The sequence below is a fragment of the Vulpes lagopus genome, chromosome 5 (genome assembly GCF_018345385.1).
Source record: "Vulpes lagopus strain Blue_001 chromosome 5, ASM1834538v1, whole genome shotgun sequence".
NCBI lineage: Eukaryota > Metazoa > Chordata > Mammalia > Carnivora > Canidae > Vulpes > Vulpes lagopus.
In genome coordinates, this window is record NC_054828.1 from 7,223,332 (window position 1) to 7,244,399 (window position 21,068).

General features: G+C 54.5%; 1 protein-coding gene across 10 annotated transcripts; it reads left to right on the plus strand.

Moving 5' to 3' along the window:
- The first annotated feature begins 1,548 nt into the window (after positions 1 to 1,548).
- On the plus strand, positions 1,549 to 21,063 carry CENPM (centromere protein M). Of its 10 annotated transcripts, none has more exons than XM_041757396.1 (7): positions 1,549 to 1,667; positions 2,170 to 2,249; positions 4,372 to 4,479; positions 7,766 to 7,845; positions 9,210 to 9,301; positions 13,203 to 13,410; positions 13,784 to 14,413. In XM_041757396.1, the coding sequence occupies exons 1-7, from the start codon at positions 1,611 to 1,613 to the stop codon at positions 13,897 to 13,899; spliced, it is 741 nt and encodes a 246-aa protein (XP_041613330.1). In that variant the 5' UTR covers positions 1,549 to 1,610; the 3' UTR covers positions 13,900 to 14,413. The 10 variants fall into 10 exon arrangements, with proteins under 10 accessions (XP_041613330.1, XP_041613331.1, XP_041613338.1 ...); XM_041757397.1 differs by having other exon boundaries at positions 4,387 to 4,479; XM_041757398.1 differs by lacking the exon at positions 1,549 to 1,667 and adding an exon at positions 1,921 to 2,066.
- Positions 21,064 to 21,068: the final 5 nt, after the last annotated feature.

A 21,068-nucleotide genomic window follows, 5' to 3' on the forward strand; every position in this document is an offset into this window, starting at 1 on the left:
GAGCAGATGCTCAACCACTGATTCACCCAGGTGCCCCAAGATAATGGGGTTTTTAAAAATAACTTTTTATTAGGGCACCTGGGTGGCTCAGTCAGATAAGCATCAGCTTTCTGCTCAGGTCCTGATCTTGGGGTCTTGGGATGGAGCCCAGGATGGGGCTCCACCCCACTCAGCGGGGAGCCGGCTTCTCCCTTTCCCTTTGCCTGCTGCTCCCCCTGTTGTGCTCTCTCTCTGTCAAAAGGATAAATAAAATCTTTAAATATTTGTAAATATTTTAAAATTATTTTTAAATACACTCTACCCCCAGGATGCGGCTTGAACTCACAACCCCAAAATCAAGAGTGGCACACTTTTTTTTTTTCTCTTTTTAAAGATTTTATTTATTTATTCATGAGAGACACACAGAGAGAGAGAAAGAGAGAGAGGCAGAGACACAGGCAGAGGGAGAAGCAGGCTCCATGCAGGGAGCCCGACAAAGGACTCGATTCCGGGTCTCCAGGATCAGGCCCTGGGCCAAAGGCGTCCCAAGAGTGGCACGCTTTACCAACTGAGCCAACCAGGCTCCCCAAGACTTGCTATTTTAGGTAGGGTTGTTTAGGTAGGTTGTTAAAGGCCTCTCCAAAATTTTTAATTAAAAAAAATTGAAATTGATAAAAAATTTTAAAAATTTAAATAAATTAATTAAATATTTAAACGTTAAGAAAAAATTTTAATGAAAAAGAAAGGCTCCTCTGATAAAGTGGCACTGGAGCAGAAACATGGACAAAATGAGAAAACAAGCCAAGTGAGTATTTGGGAGAAGAGCTTTCTTTTCAGCCACAGGGTACCAACAAGGACAAGGCAGGAGGTAGAAGGATACTTGGAATATTTGAAGAACACCCTAGTGGCCCTTGTGACAAGGAGAGTGTAAGAGAGAGAAGAGCAGAAGATGAGGTCAGGGAGACTGTCAGGGATCACAACACACGGAGCCTCAAAGTCCACGGAAGCATTTGCAATGTACTCTGAATGAAATGGGAACTTTGGGTGGATTTTGATCAGATTCTTTTTTTAAAAAGGATAACTCTGATTGCTGTGTGGGGAACAGCCACCCTGGGGACCATGCTGGAAGCAGGGAGCCAGTGACAAGTCCGCGTGAGAGATGACAGTGGCTTGTCCTGGTGGTGGCAAGAAGTAGTCAGCTTCTGGATGCATTTTAACACTAGAACCCACAGGCTTGCTTATGGATTGGATGAGGGTGTGAAGAAGAGGGGCCAAGAATGACCTCAATGTTTTGTTCTGAGCAGTTGCAAGGATGGAGTCAACTGAGCTGGGGATGACAAGGGAGGGGCGAGTTTGGAAGGAATCAAGAGTATGATGAATATGCATGAATGAACGAAAATGAACGAATCAATCATTGAATTACCTTCTTTCTCTGAGGCGTGAAATAAAGGGCCTGTCCCACAGGCTTAAAAAGGGAGGTCAGGGTTCCTTTAAGAGGACCCCACCCCGTTCCCCAAAGCCCCGCCCAAGCGGGAGTCACGTGCCTATCGGCCGCACACTTCTGGGCGTGCCGCCGAGTGGTTTGAAGGATCCGCGCGCGCCCCACAGCCGCGCTTCTTCCCGGGCCTGGGATGTCGGTGTTGCGGCCGCTGGACAAGCAGCCTGGCCTGAACACGGCCACCATCCTGGTAGGCGTCAGCCGTTCCGCTTCCCCCGCCTGCCTTTCTCTGTCGGCGGCGCCTCCGCTGCTCGCTCCTCTGGGCTCTCTGAGGTTCTGGCGCGCGCTTTTCGGCCCGGGGCGTGGTGGGCGGGAGAGCCACACTCTGAACCAATCGGAACAGCCGCCTTCTGAGGCTGGAGGACGTATCCACCAATAGGCGCGCGGCGGGCTCTTTTCCGGTTTCTGATTGGTGGAGTGGCCGGGCGGGGAGACTGGCCGAGTCCCGGAGCCTGCGTTCCAGGCTGGGCGGCTGCGGGGGCGGGGGCGGGGGCGGTCGTCGGAGGCGGTGGTCTGGCCGCGGGAGGGAGGGCCCGGGTGAGAACTGCTGTGCGGACAGGACCTGAGCGCCTGGCGGGGCCCTGGCTCGGTAAACCGCGCCGTGCGCGCGGGAGCGGGAACCCGGGAGTCGCGGTGCCGGGTCGATGGCCCGAGCCCCAGGCGTCAGTAGGCCGCCTTCTCTCCCTGGGCAGCTGGTGGGCACGGAAGATGCACTTCTGCAGCAGCTGGCCGACGCGATGCTCAAGGAGGACTGCGCCTCGGAGCTGAAGATGTACGTAGCTGAGGGCGGGGGTGTCCGATGGCTCCGCCACGGCCTGACTGTGCCCCGCTGCCAGGGAGGCGGGGGCAGGTGGGGCCGGCCCCCCGCCCAGGCGTGATCTGCCCCCAGCTGAAGGATCCTCCCTCCCTCGGTCACATACTTCAGTTTTCCTCCAGCGCTTGTCACCGCAGGAAATGTCCTTGTTCACGTGTTAGTTTGCTTGTTTTCAGTCGGCCACCTCCATGAACCCCGAGGTCAGCCCCCCACCCCCAGGTCAGGGACTTTGACTTTTGTTCACTACTGAATGCCCAGTGCTTTGAACAGTACTTGGCACAGAGTAGTGTTCAGATCCTGCCCCCCGCCCCGCGCTGCCCCCAGATTTGGAGAAAAGTTGACTAAAGTAGTAATTTTGTTTTTCTTTTTCTAACTGATGGAGAGAAGAAACAGCTGCTGGTGGGAATCAAGTGACTGGATATATGTGGGTGTCATTCTCCCTGATAGATAAGCTCTAGGGGCTCATGTTGAAGGGGAAGGATCCCAATCTAGAGGGTGTACCTTCGTGGGAATCAGAAACACCCATTACTAGGAGAATAAACCCCATTATAGCATTTAAAGAATCCTATGAGGGGACAAGTTTAGACCACAGTGATGATGAGGGTGACATACCTGAGGTCACATAGCTCATAATTGGCATACCCGAGATTTGAGCCCACTTCCATCACCCTCCAAAGGGGTTCAGGCTTTTTTTTTTTTTAAGATTTTATTTATTTGGGAACACCTGGGTGGCTTAGCGGTTGAGCCCGTCTGCTTGGGCTCGGGGTGTGATCCTGGGGTCCTGGGATCGAGTCCCACATTGGGCAGGCTTCCTGCATGGAGCCTGCTTCTCCCTCTGCCTGTGTCTCTGCCCCTCTCTCTCTGTGTCTCTCATGAATAAATAAATAAAATCTTTTTTTTTTTAAAGTGCTCTTTAAAATTAAGTGTGCACTGTCAAATATTATGCATGATTTTCTACTTTAAAAAAACCTTCTTCGGGCAGCCCTGGTGGCTCAGCGGTTTAGCGCCACCTTCAACCCAGGGCCTGATCCTGGAGACCCTGGATCGAGTCCCATGTCAGGCTCCCTGCATAGAGCCTGCTTCTCCCTCTGCCTGTGTCTCTGCCTCTCTCTCTCTCTCTCTCTGTCATGAATAAATAAATAAAATCTTAAAAAAATAATAAACTTTAAAAAATCTTTTTTGGGGGATCCCTGGGTGGCTCAGCAGTTTAGCGCCTGCCTTTGCCCCAGGGCGCGATCCTGGAGTCCCGGGATCAAGTCCCACATCAGGCTCCCTGCATGGAACCTACTTCTCCCTCTGCCTGTGTCTCTGCCTCTCTCTTTCTCTCTCTCTCTCTCTCTCTCTCTCTCTCATCATGAACAAATAAATAAATCTTTAAAAAAAAAGATTTTATTTATTTATTTGATAGAGAGCACAAGCAGAGGGAAGGGGGAGAGGGAGAAGCAGGCTCCCCACTGAGCAGGGAACCCCATGCAGGGCTCTGTCCCAGGACCCTGAGATCATGACCTGAGCTGAAGGGAGATGCTTACTGACTGAGCCACCCAGGTGCCCCAGGGGTTCAGCCTTTAACCCCTAATCTTCATAGTCTAACACCCCACTTCTTTTTTTTTTTTTTTTTAATTTATTTATGATAGTCACAGAGCGAGAGAGGCAGAGACCCAGACAGAGGGAGAAGCAGGCTCCATGCACCGGGAGCCCGATGTGGGATTCGATCCCGGGTCTCCAGGATCGCGCCCTGGGCCAAAGGCAGGCGCCAAACCGCTGCGCCACCCAGGGATCCCTAACACCCCACTTCTGAGTCTGATCTCCCTCCCAGCATGCAGTGTGGCTGGCTAGCCCCATTGCCATCTTATATCCTAAACTCCCTCTTTCCGAGGTGGTTACCAAATGGAGCTCCTTTCTGGCAGAAGGATTAAGTCTAGATAGGACCAGTTCTGCTCTGCCCCTGTGCTCACCTGAGGAGTCTAGCCCACAAGGGCATCTGGGGAATAGGTGAGGAGCCCTTGAGAGCCTCTTACCCCATGGAGGGCAGCATGTGAATAGTCCCTGTGATGTGGGTATATATATCTTTATCCTGCAGTTTCTCATTTTTCAGCCACCTGGCAAGATCCCTCCCTCTGCCCTCCGATGTGAATCGGCCTCGAATTGACCTGATCATGTTTGTGGTCAACCTTCACAGCAAATACAGGTGAGAGCCAGAGAATAGGGGCTGACGGGGCTCAGGTAGACTTGGCATAGGGGTGTGCTGGGATGATGACCTCACTTGTGATGGGAAAGAGGGGACACAGGGAGAGGCTGCCTGGGTTTAGCCCAGAAGGTGAGGATGGGGAGCCAGTGGCAAGTGAATGATATTTTAAAGACACTGCTAAACGGGCACCTGGATGGCTCAATCAGTTGAGCATCTGACTCTTGATTTTGGCTCAGATCATGATCTCAGGGTCCTGGAATTGAGCCCCGTGTGCACTCCATATTTATCAGGGAGTCTGCTTGAGATTCTCTCTCTCTCCCTCTCCCTCTGCACCTCCCCTGCCCTGCCCCATGTACTTGGGCACATTCTCTCTCTCAAATGAATAAATAAATTTTAATTTTATTTTTTTAATATTTTTTTTATTTATTTATGATAGTCACACAGAGAGAGAGAGAGAGGCAGAGACACAGGCAGAGGGAGAAGCAGGCTCCATGCACCGGGAGCCCGACGTGGGATTCGATCCCGGGTCTCCAGGATCACGCCCCGGGCCAAAGGCAGGCGCCAAACCGCTGCACCACCCAGGGATCCCCTAAATTTTAATTTTAAGGTAAAAAAGACACTGATAAACCCCAACAGTGTCATTGGCCATTTAGCTAGTGCTTTCTGCAGCCTTCTCTGTATCCCTGAGGGCAGGCACAGACATGGAAGAAGCAGACTCCTGTCCCCAAGGTGTTCCTAGCCCACTTGGGAGAGGAAGCTAGACTTCCGAAGAGGTGATTACAGTATCTGGCATAGGTTACCGTAAAAGAAGAATGCATTGGGGGAATGCCTGGGTGGCTCAGTGGTTGAGTGTCTGCCTTTTGCTCAGGGCATGATCCCAGGGTCCGGGATTGAGTCCCACATCCGGCTCCCCACAGGGAGCCTACTTCTTCCTCTGCCTGTGTCTCTGCCTCTCTGTCTCTGTGTCTCTCATGAATAAATAAATAAATCTTTAAAAAAAAGAAGAAGAGTGTGTTGGGCTATGAGAGCCCCAGTAAGACCTCTGACTCTCAGGACTTAGGGCAGGGTAGGCTTTCTACTGGAGGTGAGGTAGCCAGGTAAAGATGGGAGTAAGCAGAAAGTTCTACGTGAAGAAAGGTTAATGTGAACTGAAAGAAGGGCATAACGTGTGCAGGACTGTTAAGGCCAGTCCAGGGTCAGGAGCCCAGAGTGGTGTGGGGCTATAGCTAGGGGAACATGATTGGTGATGATGCTTGGGGCCCAGCCTGGCTTCCCTTAGCACTGGCAACCCTGGAGACAGGACAGCAGCCACCCTGGGGAGTACAGAAGAAGATCTGTTCTCTCCCTGTTGGGGGATGGCTGACTGAGGGGTTTGGTGCAGCATCCAGCATAGAAACCAAGTCAAGTGGTGGGGGTTAAGGGAAGGCTGTGGTGGAAACACCTGGAACTAGGGACATAGAGCTACTAGACACACCCAGTAGCAGGATCAAGTCCAGACATACTGCCTGGCCAGCTGGAACAGGTGAGCAGTGACTTGAGCTTATGGTGTGACAGAGAAAGGGCTGAGATCTGCCATGATTGCCACTGGTCCTAACTCAGCAGATCTGTTGTTCTTTGGGTATGACCACCCTGTTCACCAAAAGGGACACTTTGTGGAGATTCTGCTCTATAGTCACACTTAGGCGCAGAGAGCCATTCTTACTGTTTGCCTCAGACCTTGCTCATTCAGGCTGAAACCTTGGCTTGGTTCACCTGACCAAGATGGCTTTTTGGCCAGGACACAACATTTCTTCATCACTCCTTGGACACCAATGAATGAAACCCTTGGCGCAGAAGGTCAAAGGCCCAAAGGTCCTAGAGGAAAAGAGTGTTTTCATACATGTGATATAACTATAAATATTGTCACCTTATTGGAAAGCAATTTGGCAATACCTAGGTAATTTTTTTTTTAAAGAGAGAGCGTGGGTATATTTGCACAAGTGGGGTCAACAGGCGGGGGGGCAGGGTGGGCAGAGGGAGAAGGAGAGTGTAAATCTCAAGCAGGCTCCTAGCTCAATGCGGAACACAACATGGGGCTCTATCTCAGGACCCTGAGATCATGAGCTGAGCTGAGGTGGAGAGTCAGACACTTAACCGTCTGAGCCACCCAGGTATCCCTATCTAGGTACATTTTAAAGACACATAATGTGGCCCAGCTCTGTTCTACATCTAGCATCGTTCCTACAAAAACATTTGTCTGCATGTGTGAGAATATGTGTAAAAGAATGCTCATGTGGCATTCTTTTTTTTTTTTTTTTAAAGATTTTATTTACTCATTCATGAGAGACACACAGAGAGAGGCAGAGACATAGGCAGAGGGAGAAGCAGGCTCCAAGCAGGAAACCAGATGAGGGACTCGATCCCAGATCCCAGAATCACTCCCTGAGCCAAAGGCAGACACTCAACCACTGAGTCACCCAGGTGCCCCCATGCAGCATTTTTTGTAATGGTGAAAATTGGAGACCACACAAGTGTCCATCACCTAGAAAATAGATTGTGATACTGGGTGGTGATTTCAAATAATTTTTCTTTTAAAGATTTTATTTATTTATTCATGAGAGACACAGAGAGAGAGGCAGAGGGAGAAGCAGACTCCATGCCAGGAGCTTGATGTGGGACTTGATCCCAGGATTCCAGGATCACACCCTAAGCCGAAGGCAGACATTTAACTGCTGGGCGTCCCCATTCCAAAGAATTTAACAGGTTAAATCCAACTACGTGCTTATACATATCACTGCCTCTATTTGCATATGAGAAATTCATATGCAAATGGAATTTTTTTAAAAATTTATTTATTCATGAGAGACACACAATGAGGTAGAGACCTAGCCAGAGGGAGAAGCTGGGTCCCTGCAGGGAACCTGATGTGGGACTCGATCCCAGGAACCTGGGGTCACCACCTGAGTTGAAGGCAGACCCTCAGCCACTGAGCCACCCAGGCGTCCCTGCAAATGGAATTATATCCCAAACTGTGAGCAGCAGTAACCTCTGGGATGTTGAGACAGAAGGGTGGTGCTGGAGAGGGAGACTTAATCTGTCTACTGAATACATCCATATTGGATTGTTATACAGGCTTGAGTCACTTTGTAATTTTAAAAGTACTTAAACAAAACAAAAGACAAAATATTACTCTAGGGGTGTTTCCTCTTACCCTCATGCACCTTCTCCGGTCTCTGAGAGATGAGGAGCACAGCCTTCTGCCTTCTCTGGGGTAAGGTCTGTCCTCTGATTTGTCTTCTCACGCCAGCCTCCAGAACGTAGAGGAGTCCCTGCGCCACGTGGACGCCACCTTCTTCCTGGGGAAGGTGGGCTTCCTCGCCATGGGTGGTAAGTGCGTCCTGCCTGCGCCCCCGCCATGTGGCTGGCACCATGGTAGACTCCTCAACGAGGCCGCCCCGGAGGCCTAAAAGAACATGAGCTTCAGAAAATGACCTGTTGGCGGTCTCTCTGAAAGCAAATCTGAGCAGAGCATTCTGCTGAGATAATTGCTGAGAGTCACCTGGTGGCTCCCTGTGGCTTTCAGAGTAAAATCCCCATCTCCCATAAAGGCCCAGGTTTGGCCTTCCACCTTCCTGTCTGGTCTCGTCTCCTGTCACCCTCCTGTTCTTTGGTCAGCTTATTGTTCTCTGAACAAGTCCTGCTGTTCCAGAGACTTTGTAATATTAACAGCAGAAATAGCAGCAGCTAACCTTTCCGGAGCACTCACTGTTACCAGATGTTGTTCTAAAAGTGCTTCGTTTCTGTATCACTTAATCACTTAATCACTTAATAAATTACACACAACCCTTTGAGGCACATATTGTTGTTCTATAGCTGAGGAAACTCTTCACCTGGTTAAGTAACCTTACAAGGCCCATCGCTAAAAAGTGGTAGAGCCAATGTTTGTACCTAGAGAGTCCTGTCCCAGAGCCCACACCCTTAATGATTATATATCACACAGCTTCTCTTGAATGCTCTTTTCCTATTTGTCTAGCTAACCCCTAAATCCCATCTCCTGGGGGACACCTCCCTAACTGGCCCTGCACTCTGGGTCCCGGGGTGTCCATCCCATAGACCTGCCACCTTTCCTCCTATACCAGTGGGGTATCTGAGCTGTCCACCTCCACCCAGCTAAACTGACAAGGAGGGCCTGGCATAGATTCTTCTCAATAAGCATTGATAAGTGGGATTCCTGGGTGGCTCAGCAGTTTAGCGCCTGCCTTTGGCCCAGGGCATGATCCTGGAGACCTGGGATTGAGTCCCACTTCGGGCTCCCTGCAAGGAGCCTGCTTCTCCTTCTGCCTGTGTCTCTGCCTCTCTCTCTCTCTCTCTCTGTCCCTGATGAATAAATAAATAAAATCTTTTAAAAGATAATAATAATAAATAAAAATAAACTTTGATGAGTAAAGGAATGCCAGGTCATTCCTACATATTAATTCATTGAATCTCTATAGTACCTCAGTGGGTTGGGGGCTGTTCCCATCCTCATCTTATAGATGAGGAAACTCATGTGTTTACAGAGCACTCTCTCCAAGGCCTTCCAGCTTTATTTTCTAATTTGATGAAAAGAAATTCAAACAGGATGGTCACCCCACTGACCAGTAAGCACCTGAGGCCCAAAGAAGGGTAGCGAGTGAGTTTGCCCAGTGCTTCCTGGCTCGCAGCCACGAGGGTAGACATTTCAGCCTGCAGCACTCACGGCTTCTTTGCAGCTGGGCAGGAGAGCCACTGTAGCATCCATCGGAACACTGTCACGAAGCTGGCCAACACCTACAGAAGCCCTGTATTCTTCTGTGACCTAGAGGTGAGGACGCTGATTGCATGGGTGCAGGGAAAGGGTGGTCAGCACACGGTAGGGTGTGTCGAGAAGCGAGAAGCGGTAGGGTGTGCCCAAGCGAGGGGGTCCTGACGTGAAGACCACAAGATCCTGATTTGAATCCTGGCTTCTCTGCTCATTGGCTGTATCTTGGGTGGATCAGTCACCCAAAGAGTTGGGGTACACACAAGTAAAGTAGGGCGATGATATGCTTTCAGCCTGAGTGCCTCTCAGATGCCAGGTGCTATGGCTTGTTACCTTGCTTTTTCGTTTGCTTTGTTTTCGCTCATAACTCAGTCTTGTGTATATATATGTGGATCCTCATTAATCTCTCACTCTCCTGCTGGCTGTAAGTGCTATGACGCCAGGCATCTTGTCTGTTATATTAACCAGTGCTGCCTCATGTCCTCCCACAGTCAGAATGTCCACTGTCCCCCTTATGCCCGTGGACTGCAGAACTGGTCCAGTCCCAGCCTGGGGCAGGGCATCCAGCAGGCAGCCAGAATGGTGGGGGAGTGGGTGGGTGGGTAAAGGGTTGGAGGGATATCTATGGTGTCGGTTCTACCCCAACCCACTTTTTTTTTTTTTTTTAAGATTTTATGTATTTATTCATGGGAGACACAGGCAGAGGGAGAAGCAGGCTCCCTGAGGGACCCTGATGTAGGACTCGATCCCGGAACCCTGGGATCATGCCCTGAGCCAAGGGCAGATGCTCAACCACTGAGCCACCCAGAGGCCCATACCGCAACTCACTTCCGTTGGTGTTTGTCATAGGTTTCTCATAGGTGATCCTAATTATGAGCATAGCAGAGCAGATTTCTATTTTGCTGATAAATTTTGCTCTTTAGCTTCTCTTTCTGCAGTATGAATCCAGACTTTTTGCTAAAAGTGCTCAGCAGCTGCTCTCTCTATGAGGACTACAGAGGGCTCCCGGGGCCTGGGCTGCTCCACCTGTGTACCCAACCTGCTCGGTTAATTTTGGGGTCTGTTTATTGGTTTTGAGGTTCATTTCTGCTCTGTCCTGGGTCTTGCACCTGTTCCCAAGGCAAAGTGATGTAATGTAGAGAGAACTGAGTCAGCATCCTGTCCCTTACCACCACCCAGACCTGGGGTTCTTATTCACAGGTTTGTGGACCCCTCTGAGGGTAGAATTCAGGGAACCTGTGGGTAGAATTCAGGGGATCTGTGAACTTGTATGAGAAAAAAATACTTCTTTCTCTCCCACTAAACTCTATGTGAAATTTAGCATTATGAATATAGGCAAGAGATATCAGTAGTATAGCAGGGGCTGGGGCTGTCACCAACAGAAATGACAGATGTTTCCATCTCATATGCAGATGGACAGATCCCCTTATTCAGTGCATCAATAAAGATGCACATACCACTCTGTCACTAATTCATTTTTCATATTTGAGGACTATTTTAGTCAGCACTCTGATGGCACGGATAGGACGCTGAGGCCTGGGATACACCCAAAGTGCCTGCCCTTCTAGGCTTTCCTCACAGCATAGCCCAGATCCCAAGACCCAGAGAAGAGAGGCAACTTGCTCAGTCATCTAGTTAGTATGTTAGTGGTAGAGCCGGCAGGTTTGCAGGCTGCTGTCTCCTTCCCTTCTTAGCCTGATCTCAGTGGCTTTGAACAAGTCACTTCACCCACATGCAGCCCTCATCTCCTTATGGCTAAAGGGGAATCATAATCTGCTCCACAGCTCGGGAACCTTAGGCAGCCCCGGCTGTGGTGCCCCCTACCTGGTGCTTCTCCTTGTGCAGTAGGTGCAGTTCTCCTTGTGGCCAGGAGGTGGCAGGCCACACCAGCTCCTGGGGGCTCCGGGAGCCCGAGCCCTCCAGGAAAAGGCCCGCAGCTGCGATCTGTTTCCAGTAGCAGCTGGCCTGCCCACAACTAAACCTGGCACTCGCTCAGACCAAGCACTGCGTGTTTGGACAGTCATCACTCCTCGTGTCTGTGCAAGCCTTTGCAGGGCACACTCTGCATATTTAAATTTGAGCCTCACCATATTTCAAGGCCTTGCCTGGTTTAACACATGAAGAAACACATTTGAGAAGTTGGGGGATTTGCCCAGTGAATGTATTTCCGAGCACCGCTGATGGGGCCTGTGCTGTTCCCTGACACACACAGATGAGCCAGGCATCACGCCTGCCCTGGCAGAATCGGGTAAGCTAGACCACCAGGCATGGTGTGCAGCAGCAGTCGGAGTAGGAGCCTGGCAGTAGGATGAGGTCCTTCCTGCAGGTGATGGGAGCAGTCTGATGTGGTCAGACTTGGGTTTGGGGGGCCACATCTCTGGAGTGTGGCATGTGGAGGAGGCCTGGCCGGAGACGAGGCTTGGGGTGGAGGCCGTAAAGTGTTAGAAAATGGGGATGTGGTGCATCAGGTGGTAAAAGCAGTCAGGTTTAGTGGGATTGACAGGAATTACTGTTAAAAAGGTCTTTATGGGCTTGAAGAAGGTAGGAAGGTAGGCAGGCCGTGGAGACTCTTGGTGGAGGAGCACAGAGGCCAGAGAGACAGCAAGTGCAAAGGCCTGGAGTGTGGGACTTGCCTGGTGTGTCCAGGGTTTCCCCCCCCCCCCAGGGAGGCTTAGGGCAGGAGCACAGCAAAGAGAGGGCACAGTAGTAGTTGGTGCATCAGAGTGACTTCGCCGAGCAGGAGGGCCTGGTTGGTCTTTTTTTTTTTTTTTTAATTTTTATTTATTTATGATAGTTACAGAGAGAGAGAGAGAGGGAGAGAGAGGCAGAGGGAGAAGCAGGCTCCATGCACCGGGCGCCCGACGTGGGATTCGATCCCGGGTCTCCAGGATCGCGCCCTGGGCCAAAGGCAGGCGCTAAACCGCTGTGCCACCCAGGGATCCCTCTGGTTGGTCTTAGTAAGGGTGGTGGCTTTCACTGAGTAAACCTGGATGGAGCTGCAGGGAGGGTGCGGGGGCAGGGAGGGATGTGGCCTAACATGGGCCTTATTTTTATTTTTCTGTTTATGTGATGCGGGTCTACGTGGATCCCTCCAGCTGTTGGGAGAAGAATGTGTGGAAGAGAAGCAAGGGCAGAAATGAGGAAATGTCCCGGAGGCTGTTTCTGGAAGAGTTAGGAGTGGCCTGGGCTCAGTGGTATCTGGGGAAGAGGAAGACAGGACAGTCTGCAATACTGGGTATTTCCAGGGTGGAACTAACAGATGTGCCCGTGACCTGGGGGTGAGACATGGGATAAAAGAGACTCAGGATGGCCCTGGAGTTTTCAGTTGAGCAACTGTTAGAATGTAGGATAGAGGTGTCTTTGGCTGAGATGGGGCAACTATGGCAGGGACAGGTTGGGAGAACCCTCAGGGACTCCCCTGGGGACATGCTAATAAGATCAGGGTGTCTGTCAGATGTCTACCCAGAAATCGAGTAGGCAACCACACATGTGTGTCTGATGTTCAGAGGAAGGGTCTGGAGATATAATTTGGGTATCGTGGGCAGTGAGATGGTTTTAGATCCCGGAACTGGATGAGGTCACCAGGGTGTGTGGGGGGGAGAAGCCTTGCACAGGCAAGGCCAAGGCCGGGGCAGCACTTGGATGTGTGACAGGAAGGAGCAGCCTATGAGGCAGGAGGAGGGACCAGGTGAGTGTGGCGTCCTGGGGGCGGGTAGAAAGCATTCCAGGGAAAAGAGACTCAGTGGAAATGACAGCTGCCTCTGGATTTGGACCGAGAAGTCACAAGTGACAATGGCAGGGAGCAAGAGCCGGGGGACTGAGGGTGCCTGGTCTCTAGTTAGGGCGACTGGTTGGATGCTGATGCCCACTTCCCCAGGGAAAGGGGGCGCAGGGGGAGGACGAGATGCTTCCGCCGCGGCCGCTGACAAGGGAGGGCGGCTGAGCATGGTTTGTCCTTCACCAGGCACTGACATGGCGCCTCCTTTGCTGCGCTTGCTGGCACCAGGCCCGGGGACAGAGTTGCTCACCCTACCCGACCCGACCCCACCGGCGCCTCTGGGCCCCTGCCTTCCAAAGCCCTGATGAGAGAACTCTATGTTGGCGCACCCCCCATCCCCATGAGGGCCTCTGCCCTCTTTTCCATGCCTGGGACTGTCTTTCTCAGCTCCCAGGTAAGGAGCCTTCAGGGCCTCTGCCTCCTGGGCGGTGGTTGGAACTAGCTCTGCTTCACATCCCAGCTCAGCGGCCACTAGACCCTCCTTCGCCAGCCCTGCTTGCTAAGCTTTGTTTCCTCTGGAGGAGGGGTCATCGTCTGAGGCGTCCTGGAGGGTGTCTGGAGGTTCTGGAAGCTGGAGCAGTTGGAAGCTGCTCGGTGAGGCATGCTCTGGACAGGGGCATGGCTGTGACGGGCAGTGGTGCCCAAAGCTGGCCCCACAGCTCAGCTTCCGCTCGCCTCTGGCAGCCTGTGCGGCTACTCTGAGTAAGGGGAGTGGGGCACGTTGCCCTGGATCAGCCTCACTACTGTCCTCTAATCTCCCCCTGCAGAGGGAAGGCTTTCGAGCCACCGTGGCGCAGCGCCTGGTACGCATGCTGCAGATCTGCGCTGGCCACGTGCCCGGCGTCTCAGCCCTGAACCTGCTGTCCCTGTTGAGGAGCTCTGAGAACCCCGCCCCGGAGGACCTGTGAGAGCCGCTGGCCCCCAAGCTGGCCCTCCCCGCGGCCTGGTGCCCTGTGCAGTCAACTTCCACTGTTGTCAAAGACTGGGTCAGGGCCTGACAGGCTCAGGGTCAGCAGTCATTCCCTGCACAGCCCAGACTCCTCTGCGCTGCAGCAGGGAGCCCAGCAGGTGGGCTGCAGCCTCCCCCCCACCCCATGCTCACCGCAGCAGAACCCTGTGTCTTCATCCATCTGCCGGGCTGCATCTCCACTTCAGGCTTCATTTGAACAAAGTGTCCGTGGCTCAAAAAAAGTTTGAAAACCCCTGGTCTCCACCACCTTGATTTTGCAGATGAGGACACCGACTCTGGACAGTTAGGAGGGTCGGGCAGCGGGAGCTTGGACTCTCTGACCCAATCTGACCCCACATCCTAGCCTTGCCGTTCCTACAGAGCCTGCTGTGGCCTCATAGAGCCTTGGTTTCCCCAGGCGTGTAATGGAGATCGTTCTGTTGACCTTGTTGCGGTGTGAGACCTGAATGAAATGACAGGTGACAAGCCTGCTGTTGTATTTCTCTGTCCACTTGTAGCCCATAATCCGTTGTATTAGGGCCTTGCACTGTCCCAGCTAAGCACTCAGTGAACAGTAACTATTGTTTGAAATCACAGAGCTAGGTTCAAAAGCTGGTGTGAACCCAGAAATTACACTCTTTATGAATTGGTAAGTTTGTGGGAATCGTGAAAAAGGCTGTCTAGAGGGCTGGCTCCCACCTTGGTGGCCAGAGGTTGTGCCATGACTATGGCTCCCCTTCCCCTTTGGGTCTAATGAGAATTTACAGAAGTGCCAGGGTTGGAATCCAGAAATCGGGTCAGCCAGGTTGAGGCCACTGCCACTCCCCTATGGGCAGCACTGGGTACATGCGGTCTGGGGGATGAGACAATGGGAGGAGAGCCAGGTTGGGGCTCCCTTGGACCATGATGTGCCCTCTACCCACACCCGGCTTGGGCCAGGACCTGCCTGCATCTTTGGGCCTCAGGAGCCCTGCCTGGTGCCCTGGGTGGGGCCAGCCCCGGAGCATCTCTGCTCTGACATGCTGTCACGGATCACGGCCGGAGCCCATGCTCTATGAGAAGGGGGGCCGGCTTGGAACTCATGGCAGGCGTCACGAGGGTAGACATGCAAGCCTTGTGCCTGAGAAAGCAGCTGTCAGGAAGGGCAGTCTCAAGGAGCCACTCCCACATGCTGGGGTCCACACTTCAGGACGGGCCTGCAAGGTGCCCGTTAGCACAGGGGCAGGCCTGGTGGAGGAGCGGGCGAGGAGCAGGATAGGAACACTGCCCGAGCCAGGAAGAGCACAACTGTAAGGCTGGGGCTCCTCGGCGCTGAGGAAGGGAGGCCAGCTTCTGTGGTGAGGCTGCCGTGTCCAGGGCCGAAGGAAGAGGCCGAGGTGAGAAGTAGAAGTGCGTGTTGGTCTCTGAGAGGATGGGCAGGATCGGATCGGCAGAGGTGCCTCCTGGGAACCAGCCTTGTCTTCAGCCCCTCAGTAGCCTGGGCCATAAAGGGTGGGGCTTTGCAGGGCAGAGTGGGGGGCGAGCAGAAGTAGGGTGTTTCTGGGGAGCTGATGGAGCACAGGATCCAGGCGGAGAGGTGGGGTGTGGACCGTAGCCTGCCTGCCTCTGCCAGGCACGTCACGTTGACAGGAGAAGGTCCTCCCCATACCCCTGAGCCTCCCCCCAGCCAGCATGGGGCGCACGTCTCTCTGGTCCTTGTGCCATGTTTTCTGTGCCACCTGGTGCCATTTAACAAGAGAAGTGGCATCACACTCCAGCTGAGGATCTGAGAGCCTTCCAAGTGCCAGGGGAACGTGATGCTGCTCCTGTGCCAGCCGCCGGGAGCTTGGCCGGGGCCCAGGAACCCAGAGGCCGCCTTGGCCCCGCGCAGAGCTGAGCAGCCCCTGCCCGGCAGTGAGCAGGTCTCCAGGCCCGCCACCCCCGCCAGGGAGCGCAGCCACTCTGCACCTGCGGGGCCGGTGACCGGGGACATCTTTATGCCCAGTGCTGCCTGGTTGGTGCCTGGTGCTGTGGTGGCAGGGAGGGAGCTGGGAGACGCTGCACTTGGCCTCATGACCTTAGGCAAGTCAGCTGTCCTCCACCAGCCTCAGTTTCCTTGTCTGTAGGAGGAGGTCGGGCTAGTTTTTAATGCCTTTCTCCTCAGCTGGTCTCAGGTCCGAGCATAAGCCATTAGTTTAAACAGATGTCAGACTCTCAGGCTGGCCTTGGTCACAAGATGGTCACATTGGGGGCAGTTTTGGGGGTGGGCTAGCTGTGTGGATGGGTGGGCAGCCTGAGGCTCCAGGAGAAGATGCCTTTCTGCTGGATCTGGGAGCTGCTGGGCCCCTGCTGGCTGGGTATTGGGGTGGGCCCTGCCTGTGGGGAGGGGCCGGGCTTGCTCAAGGTCACAGCCTGTTTTGTTCCTTGGGCGACCCCAGGGAACTCACTTCGTAGGAGATGGCCGGGCCTGTGGCCTGTGTGTTCTGGCCCCGGTCTAACGCTGTTTCCTGCCCCAGTGAGGAGGGGGCTCTGCAACCTGGCACCTGTGTCTCCTTCACCCCTCGCTGAGCAGAGGCTGGGGCGGCCTCGGGCTGCAGCTCCGACAGGGCAGCCTGGTCACGGAGGGGAAGTCGTGCAGTGGGAAAGGACCCAGCCTGTGAGTCTCACTGACTTGGGGTCTGTGGCCAATCTGCAGTGTGACCCGGGGCAGGTCACTTCCTGTCTTCCCGTCCCCACAGTCTCTTGAGGTTCTCGTAAGGCTCAGAGAAACCAAAGAGCCTGACGTGCCTGTTGTGCCCGCCCGTGTGTGCCCCGCACAGACCGTCCTGGGGTTGGCTGCCGCTGCGCAGGGGCGTGGTGGGCAGGGTGAGTGCTGGGGAGCTCCTGAGATAAAGGCCCTGCCCTAGCATGGCCCTCACCTCCCTCACCTGGTGCTGGGCCAGGCCTGCCTGACGGGACTCCAGCAGAAAGGTCCTCTTTCCACCAGGCACCTGCTGGCTTAACCTCTTTCCCTGGGCCTCCCCTGGGCCACAGTCGAGCGGCAGAGAATCTCGGTGGAAAGGCTTCTCATACACACCTGGAGGCTCAAGGGGTGGAGGGCAGGGACGATGTAGTGGGTTGCCAGGACCTGCCCAAATCGGAGTCCCACCTGAGTGTGACCCTGTGGACAGTCCCTGGGGCCCAACTCTGGGAGGGAGAGAGGGCGCGGAGTCCCAGCGCCCCTGACCTGGGCAGGAGGTAGCCTCCCTTGGGGCCACCCTCTTCCATCAGGAGGAATGCCAAGGGCATTCGGGGGTCCCAGGGGCTACTGCTTGGCTACATAATAGCCCTGCAAGGCCAGGCCCAGGGCTCCTGGCACCTGGTCATCCTCTGCTGTGTTAGGCCGCAGAGGCCTGGATCTGCCTCCCCGCCTGCTGACCAGGGAGGTTACTCCAGAGATGTGTGTGTAGTGGTAGCAGTGGGGGGAGAGCTCAGGGACTGAGGGGCCGCCTGGCTCGTCCCCGATCCTTCTGAGCCTGCTTTCCTCTCTGTGAAGAGGCAATCACGGTGCCATTTCCCCACAGGTTGAGGCGAGGGGTGTGGGCTCCTGAAGGGCACAGGGCCAGGCAGGCAGTCAACCCGTGCTGAGCACTGCCGTTTCCTGGGTGACTGTGCCATTCCCTGGGCCTTGGTCCTGGGGGTCACTCTTGCCTCCATCCCTCTGTGCCAAGATCTCACCAGGCCTTCCCTGACTCTCAGGCCCTCCCTGACACCCTTCCCTCCTGAATTTTTCTCCCCAGCACTTCTCAGCCCCTCACCTACTATATGGTTTCCCCATTTGGATTTTGTCTCTGTGCTTCCCTGCCGTCTCCCCAGAATCTAGAACAGTGCCTGGTGCACAGCAAGTCTCAGTGAGTGAGTGGTGACTGAATGGAGGAGTCTGCTCGTGGGTCCGCCTGAGCGTCAGCAGCCTGCAGGGAGACCCAGAGCCCGGCCCTTGTCCCCGCTGCTGTGGGGTGCCTTGAATGGGGCCTGAGGGAGGTGCAGCCCCTGGGGAGGCTCCCTGCTCTTCCGCGCCCCACCCCAGCCTTCAGCCTAGCCCCCAGGAGGCGCAGACTGCTCCCTGTGGCTGAGACGCTGAGGGGCTGGGGTCTGGGGTCTCCATTCTGATCTCACATAGACGGCCCGTGTCCCCCATCCCAGGGCCGTGTTCAGACCTGCTGGGGAGCCCTGCCCTGAGGCGTGCTGGACTGTGCACATGTGCATGTGTGTACATGTGTGTGCACGTGTGTGTATGGGCACGTGGTGGGGGCGATGAGGGAGCTTGGGCCTGTGAAAAGCTGGACAGGGATTTTATAACCGCTTCATGGAAGGGGGTCAAGGGGAGAGGGGCTGGGGGCGCTCCAGCCTCACCAGGACTTCGTGTGGATCCTCTGCCTCTCCTGCCCCTGGTCCTGTCCTCACATTCTTCCCGCTGTCCCCCAGTGAGAGGGGCTTCCTCGCAGTGTCCTATTTGCCAGCGCCAAGTACGTGAAAAAGGGGTCCTTGCCCTGGGGCCCCTGACCACTCCTGAGACAAAATACAACCAAATATGAAGGAGAGAGCCCACAGGGCAGAGGAGGGCAGGGAAGTCCCCAGAGCAGCTCCCACTGTGTGGCCCCTTTGATGAATCACAGAACCTGTTTCCCCGCAGGCACTTGCCTGACAATTTAAAGGCACAAAACAGGATGGGATGAAAAAGTAAAAAACCAGAACAGGCTCCCTCTGGGGACAGCAGGGAAATGCCCCTCCTTACTCATAGACTTCTGTATTGTTTGAGGGTTTTTTCATGAGAGTGTGTGCAGGTATTACAGAATTACAATTAAAAATGATGTTCACGTAAGGAGTACATCCTGGAGCTCCGAGCACTTTCACATCTAGGCCTGGGGAGTGGGGCCTCGGTCTCCCCCGGGAATGCCCCCCCACTTAGCACCCAGCGTGTCCCACCGGCAGCTTCCTCCTTGCCCCCACCCCAGCCCCAGGCATGAAGGGCACAGGCCACGCTTCACAGGCGGCCGGGCACAGGCCCTGTCCTGGCTGCCCCGACGCTGGGTCATCCCTGGCCCCTCAGAGCCCCTGCCTCACCATCTGGAAACCCAACATCATAGCACCGCCCGTGTCCGGACCATTGGGAGGGTGTTTTGGGGGGAATTTGAGGGACAAAGATCATCAGAGACTCCTTTTCCTCCGAAAGACCCCAAATTAGTTATCTTTGTAAAACACTTCATCAGTGAACGAGAACATGAGAACACCGAGTGACACTCCGTGAGATGGGGTTTCAGCAGCAAAGTCCCTTCTTTCCTACTCAGTAGCTTTGAGGTGATGATACCAAAGTGTTTAAAACTATCAGGTTCTGGCCTGGCTCAGTCGGTGGAGCGTGAGACTTGATCTCGGGGTTGTGAGTTCAAGCCCCACGTAGAGTGTAGGTATTATTTAAAAAAGTAAAATCATAGGGTGCCTGAGTGAGCGAGCATGAGACTCATGATCCAGGAGTCCTGGGATCGAGTCTCACATCAGGGTCCCCACAGGGAACCTGCTTCTCCCCCTCTGCCCGTGTCTCTGCCTCTCTCTCTCTGTCTCTCATGAATAAATAAATAAAATCTGGGCAGCCCGGGTTGCTCAGCGGTTTAGCGCCGCCTTCAGCCCAGGGCCTGATCCTAGAGACCTGGGATCGAGTCCCACATCGGGCTCCCTGCATGGAGCCTGCTTCTCCCTCTGCCTGTGTCTCTGCCTCTCTCTCTCTGTGTCTCTCATGAATAAACAAAATATATATTAAAATAAAATCTTAAAAAAAGAAATAATAATCTTGACTTCAGAGATGTAACCCCAAATAAGGAATCTGCTGAGGATTTAACCTAACATTTATCACCTTGGTCTGTTGGGGAAATTTCTCTTAACTGTGAAGTCGGGATTCAAGGCCTCCCTCTGCTTCTCATTCAGGAGTCGCAAGTGACAAGGTTTTTCCGGGGTCAGGCACCTGCACACACCACCGACGCTAATCGCACACGCCTTTCGCCATGGCCTGTCCCTGACACGTGCCCTCCTGGGCCCTAGGAGGCCGCGGGTAGATCACCACTCTGCCCCTCTGGCTTGGGCCCCTGAAGGCCGCCTCCCCCGCTTTGTGCCGGAGCAGGTGCAGCTGCCACATAGAAGTGGCTCCTGTAAGTGACCCCAGACCAGCCCCACGGGCCACTCTCTCCCAGGGACACCATCCTCACTCCAGGTTCCCACAAGACTCAGTCTGCTCTGCCCAACGACGGCGTGAGGGTTAACGAGGTGCCTGGCCCCGTGTAAGGGCTCCCAGGCAATACTGGCACCACCAGTGATGGGGGTGGCGATTCGGCCCCCCCTCCTCTCTGGGCTCCCGGCCCCCCCACCCCCTCACCACACACCCACACTCACACCCACACCCACCACCCCAGACCCACTTCTCCTTTGCAGCTGCCCTGACGCCTACACCTTCCTGCCCTGGAGTTGTTGGGCCGTGGGCAGAGGACGGAGAGGCAGTGGGCCAGGGCTCCTGGATGCCGGCCCACCCAGGGGGCTGCCGGAGTCCCTCGAGCCAGAAACCCCGGGGCCAGCCTTGCTCCCCTTGCGCCACAGCATCACTCTTTGCTCCTAAACAGCTTCTAGATGGTTCCCCTGCTCTGGACCGTGGAGTCCTGTCTCCAGCTCCACAGCAGCCAGAGACAGGGTCGCTTCTGCAGCACAGCTCAGAGCATCTCTCCCTGTGCTCTGGTAGGGGCTCCCCAGGGCCCAGGAGCCTGAGGCGGAGGCCCAGAGCACCCCTGCCTCCCCTCCTTTGCAGCATCCCCTTGCCTGTCTCCAGACTCAGCTTTCCCCTCTTCCCCCTCTTTGCCTTTGCCCTCACCAGGTCGTCTCTGCTGGAAGCGTTCTCGCCCCCTCGCAGCTGCCAAATCTGCTCCTGCCCCATCCGGGTCCAGGCAGCCCCTGCCTCTGCGCTCCCCAGCCCTGAGCTGGGATGGCCGACCCCATCCCCGCCGAAGCTCTCTGCCAGCCCCTGCAGACAGCAAGGGAGGCAGGAGGGGCCTGTGTGTGTGTCTGAGGCTCAATCTGAGAGACATGGGTGACGGGCCAAACACCAG

Excerpts from the sequence above, each read along its gene's own strand:
- CENPM (XM_041757396.1), top strand. The coding sequence starts at position 1,611 with ATGTCGGTGTTGCGGCCGCTGGACAAGCAGCCTGGCCTGAACACGGCC. Across the intron at positions 2,250-4,371 it reads TGCGCCTCGGAGCTGAAGAT|TTTCTCATTTTTCAGCCACC; the intron begins GTACGTAGCTGA and ends TTTATCCTGCAG. Across the intron at positions 7,846-9,209 it reads GGGCTTCCTCGCCATGGGTG|CTGGGCAGGAGAGCCACTGT; the intron begins GTAAGTGCGTCC and ends GCTTCTTTGCAG.